General features: G+C 34.3%; 1 protein-coding gene across 1 annotated transcript in view; it reads right to left on the bottom strand.

Annotated features, from left to right (window-relative positions):
* Positions 1-2,740: 2,740 nt before the first annotated feature.
* Positions 2,741-6,000, bottom strand: part of LOC132929140 (protein tincar) — a 67,961-nt gene continuing 64,701 nt past the window's right edge. Inside the window, exon 10 of the mRNA XM_060994260.1 lies at positions 2,741-5,507. Coding sequence (XP_060850243.1) covers positions 4,668-5,507 — 840 coding nt within the window. The 3' untranslated portion in view covers positions 2,741-4,667. The remainder of the gene's footprint in view (positions 5,508-6,000) is intronic.

Raw genomic sequence — 6,000 nt, 5'->3', positions numbered from 1 at the left:
TATCTAAAATGCTACTGCTTTTATCACTGGTTTTAAATAACTGGCGAAAAAATATATATATAAAAAAAAAAGAAAATTATTGGGACGATATACGACACTTTTTATCGCACGAATCTCATCGTCGATCACGTTTATCTCTAAACAACGGATCCAGTAACTCGTACCTGTAGAATATTTTTTATTTTTTATTTATTACGCTGTATATATATAATTATATATATATATTCATGGGATAGTATCGCCCACGACTGTTGTATACCACTTTATATAGAATACTTGGAATCTTTAAAAAGCAATTTAACAGTTTAACACACGCTGAGGTCGAAGTGGTCGAATCCTATTTTTATGTTATTTTAGAATAATTTATTATCATATAACTTATTTTGTTTAAAATTATCCGTTCCTCTTGGATTTTGAAAAACTAATTAGTTCCAGGATTTGAAGCTTTTATAAACGATATCGACTAATTTTTTTCAATGAAAATAACTTTAATAAAAATGGTTTATTTTCTAAAATTTTTATATTTGATACCGATAGTCAGAAATCAAACCATAATACAATTAGGCATTAAGCATATAATTTCACATTATCTACCTTACTATATTATTATAATAAAAAGGTAATCACTGATCACTAATGACTGATTTAGATAATAGCACGGATTAACATGGGTAACAGCTGAACTGGAGCTTATGAATTGAATAATGTAGAAAATAACGCAAGTAACTATAATACGCGTGGTTACTAGTGCTATCTATAGCTGCACTGATTTAAATATACAAGATGATAATATTATATCGTTCTTCGTCTAAAAATGTTGTAATTAAATATACCGTATGAATATTAAAAATATATCATTTTTAGTTAGGGATTGATAATAATATTATTCATATGGAAGTAAATACAAATTGAGGAAAATTTCAATCAGAACTATGTTGTTTATCTTTATAATTGCTTGACATATTTTCGGTATGTATATATTACATATATATTATATTATAGTTCAGGCCGTTTAGGGTAAATAATTTATTTCGGACTTCTATTGTATAATATAGTTGCACACACTAGGTTAGTTATTTGATTTCCTTTTCAAATACAATACTATTATTTATTTAGTTTATTTGAACAATTAAAATCTTTCATTTATTACAAAAAGAGCGTTTAATTTCATTAAAAAATCAATGTAATTTGTTTATTTCCTTGCATACCAAAACTAGTTTATTTTTCAAAAAACTATCATCTGGTGATCGTGGGTTATAAAAGAAAAAAAATACTTTCTTTACATTTTTTACGTATAAAGTTTCAACAATACACCTGATTGTGTACGTGCAGTTTCGAAATTCAAAACTTACTCCTTCACCCAGAAAATACAAATAATGTAGTTTTGTTCAAAAAACGGGTTTTCGTGGCCTTCCGTTGTAAATTTTTGATTATAAAAATTATTTCTATTCCAAAAAATAGAACAACAGTTCTTTATACATTCTAGTCTACTTGTAGAAGTCTCATAAACCTCCTACACTCTTAAATATACGTAAAACTAGTTTTTTTTTCATTCAACACCTGTTGACTGATTATTAAAAAAAAATCGTGGGCTACATGAGAAAAAATTGACTTTTTTCCTTTTTTGTATGCGTATATATTGTTTCGAAAACACACCTGATTGTGTACGTGAAGTTTTGAAATTCAAAACTTATTCCTTCATTCAGATAATGCAAATATAGTGTAGTTTTTTCACTTTAGTTGTTAATTTTTAGGTTATGGTAAAGTTTTTATATGCGTATATGGTATATAGTTTTGGCAACACATTTTATCATATATGCGAAGTTTTGTAATTCAAAAATTATTCATTCACTAGACCATTGTAGTAACAGTGAAATGTAGAATTCATTTCAGACTTTTACTTTTAATGAATAATATATTTTTCAAAATATATTTATTATAATAGATTTTCTTTATATTACTTTGAATCTTGATTATACTATCTTTATCTATAAATACAATTTAAACATTTAATATTATCAACTCAAGTTCAAATGACTTATACCATAAATTAAAATCAAATTTTTAATTATACAAGTAAAGCAGTTAGCAATAAATTATAAGAATAAATGAATGTAGTCAGTCGTTTTATAATCAATAACTTATTTTTAGTTTGAAATTATAAGTTTTTATGCAATTAACATATTAATTAACGTGAGATTGATTTTTCTAATTTTCAATCATTTATATTTATATCACAGTCTTAAGAAGTTAATAAGACTGTGATAAATATATTTTTAAATTTTAAACCTTGATTATAATCTTACAACTTTACTGACAAGTTATGTCAACTACAATAATTAAATTAAAATAATAAATTATTTTCTAATCATTATTATTATATTATTATTTGTCATTTTTTAGCTGTACCGGTGCAGTATAAAATTGAGGTAGGGATAAGTATATGGTACGGAAAAGAATAGGGCCACCAATGCTTACCCTTCAATACATCAAATGGTGCCCCTGGTCTGAATCATATTATACACTGTGGGATTACTGTACAGCTCAACACGGATTTGACAATATTCTATACGTCTGTATTAATATTATTATGTTGTCAGCGAAACATGAATACGCATTTAATAGCTTTTAACAAATACGAGCATTTACTAATCATTTGCATCGGTTTGTATCAGTATAATAATAAAAATAATATCAATGCACATGTAAGTGTATAGACTATATAATAGAAGTTCGGTGATTTGGTTCAAAGTACAAATGAGATCTTTATTTAAAATTATAAAACACAACATAATATCTAAGTATCAATAATAATATTGTAAATACAACGGACACTAATTAATTATTATGTTTTGTTCATATTGATTATATAATCTGTCATAAATGCTATCTATATAATTATATTGGGGTGCTACGGGAAAACAACGACGTTTTATCGTCAGTTTTATTTCGGGCAGTATACCGATCGCGTACACAAAATACACATCATACTATAATAATCACTAAATATAATATTATAATTTATATGACTAAACATTTTGTTGTTTAATAATATTATATCTCTAAAAATAATTATAAATATGCGCACACGTAATTTTAATAATATGTAGGTATATAAAAAGAACATGAAGGTATGTAAATATCTTATATTATAATATACAGTATATAAAATGTTATTTGACAATTATAAAAAAAAAATAATAATAATAATAATAATAAAAATAGAACAAACAGAAATTATAGTACAAAAGGTTGTATGAAAATAATGGAGAAATGCTCAAATTTAAAAAAAAAATTATAAACGTATCATATAGCACCAAGGATAACAACAGTCTGTCGAAGGGAACCGTGAAAACAAAATGGATCGATAGAAATAACGAGTCATAATCGGAGTCGGCTGGGTTATATTTGTAAGATAAAAAAAAAACGATATACAAATATAGATATTAATCATATTACGGGCGAGACTCTTTCCAAGCTCGAATAATACCTGTGACAAATCCTGAAAAAATTCGAGTCTGGGCTGAAATCGTTTATCGTCGGGCGAATCCTTGGATTGCGGTAAGTACCACAGACCTTAAGAGATTATATAGAGTCGGTGCCCGGAAAGTGTATTTTTTGTTTACATCTCATTATATCAACTCGCAATATTATATTACCATAATATTATTGTCACTCGAATCGTAAACGGACATTCCGCAGTCGGAGCGTGAACGGTTATAATAATCTGATTTTTAAATTATAAAGTCGAGTATGAAATAACGTAATAATGTATGATCAACAGCAATATAATATATGATACCATTATATTATTACAAAGTAAATTTACATGAACTAGATTGTAAATAAATAATTGTTTCCCTGCGCTCGCTTGAAAATCCCTTTGGTGGCAAGGACGGAGTCTTATTTTCAATCTACTCTACATCTACGTATTAGTTAGTCGTTCAGTCTATCGGGTGATAAAAAAAAAAAAAAACAATATAATATTTGGTAAGCTCAACACGACAAATTCGTTTGGGTCGTTTGGAGGTAAACATATTTGAATATAATACTATACTTATATATATACATAGTACGTATTATTACATACGTCTTATATTGTGTCGTTTGTCATTGTGTAATATATATATTATAATATAATAATTGTCGGTACGATAAGTGACATTGAATAGTAATATTATAATGATAATAATAATAATAATAATGATACGTAATTTATATATTTAGATAAATATTATATATAATAGTAATAATTCCGAAACTAGAGCCGTTAAACACAATATCTACGAGATAGACGATATGATTATACGCGTATTACGGGACAGACAAGGGGACTAGATCGTTATAATTATTTTCAGGAATGGTAGGCGGAGGATGTGTCGTCGGCTGACTATTCCGCACGGAGGTAGAACATAAGTGGTTGTCATAGTAGTGGCGTAAACGTACCGCGGCGGTCTACGGTTGGTATAATTCGAAATTCATCTGTTGAATTTTTTTTGTTTCGAAACATCTCCAGCCGTACGCCGCCCGAGAGGGCTCTCCTAATTCCCTCGGGACGTCTTCTCAGTGCCTACAGGACATGCTCGTGTACTATGTTATTCCCGTCTACTGCGATCGTAATGTCCTCATATAGCGAACTATACGAAATAGGAACGATCGGCCCAACACTACTGGCCGTACGACTGCTGCTGGTGCTGCTGGAACAGCCTGACGCCGTTGTGGTGCGTGGGTATGGTCGAGTGGTTCCGCGACCGGACGGCAGACGCTTTGGCGCCGCCGACGCCGACACCGCCGCCGACGGCACCGTTGTACGACGACGACCACTGCCGTTGATGCTGCTGGTAGTTGATCTGGTTCTGCTGCTGTTGGTTCTTCTGCGGCTGGTACTGGTGATAGTGCGACGGCGCCTTGACGTGGTGACCGGCCGTCGTCTGGGGCGGGGGCGGCGGCGCCACGTTGTGCGGCATCGTCCTCCAGCCGGGCACCGACCCGGGCCGGTTCCGGGCGCCCCGCGGTTCCGTGAACGAGCTGAGCGACACGTTCGTGGGCCTGGTGCACGGGTCCGGCGGCATCCGGGCCTTGACCCCGGGGCCGCCCTTGTGCCGGATCACCACCGTGTCCACGGTTTGCAGGTCCGCGTAACTGGCCCGGCGCCGCTGTTCGTCGTCCGTCGGCGACAGCGTGGCCGTGGACGCGGCCGGCGACAGCTGAAGCGGCGGCGGCGGAGGCGGCAGTGGCATCGTGGCCGCCGTGTCGTGACTGCTGTTGGAGTGCACGCCGCTCGACGATTCGCTGTGGCCGCTGCACGCGGCCTGCGGCGAGTGGCCGGCCGCGGACGCCTCTGACTCCGACTTGACGGTGTCCTCCTCCTCGAAATCGTCGGCGGCCGTCACCGACGCCGGACCCGTCCCGCGCTGTGGCCCCTGATGGCCCGCCGCCGCCGTCGTTTTGCTGTACACGCCGCCGCGGTACCCGTGGTCGCGCAACTGTTGGTGTTGCTTGGACACCTGCAATGAAAACGGTAAATTAATACGATTATAACAGTCGGCTGTCCAGAGTATAGATACACTATACGTCATTGTACGACGGGCCGATTTATAACGATATACGACAGCTTAATGCGTTAATCCGGCTGATATCGAATACGCACGACTGTGATATATTGTTAAACTACGCGGTTGACGCGACGGCAGCCGTGCACATTACGTTATTTATACGTTTTTATTTTTATTTTATTTTTAACGTCGTTCGAGTCAAAGATACCCAAACTTTTCACGGTCTTATTTTAAAAAATGTCTACATTTCAATGATTCACAACGTACTAATGACTTTATTATTATTATTATCATCATCATTTTTTTTTGTTACTTTGCCGATCGGCTATCTCCGCGATAATTTTTTGTCTGGCAGTGCCGTAGTGAAAAGTCACTGGTAAACTTTTAATCGTTGTGGATAATTTATTATCAATGATAAAACTAAATTCGAAAATCGGTTTATAAT

This window comes from Rhopalosiphum padi, chromosome 4 (assembly GCF_020882245.1).
Source record: "Rhopalosiphum padi isolate XX-2018 chromosome 4, ASM2088224v1, whole genome shotgun sequence".
In the NCBI taxonomy this organism is placed as follows: Eukaryota; Metazoa; Arthropoda; class Insecta; order Hemiptera; family Aphididae; genus Rhopalosiphum; species Rhopalosiphum padi.
Note: the sequence above shows the minus strand (reverse complement) of the source record. Positions and strands in the feature narration are given on the sequence as shown.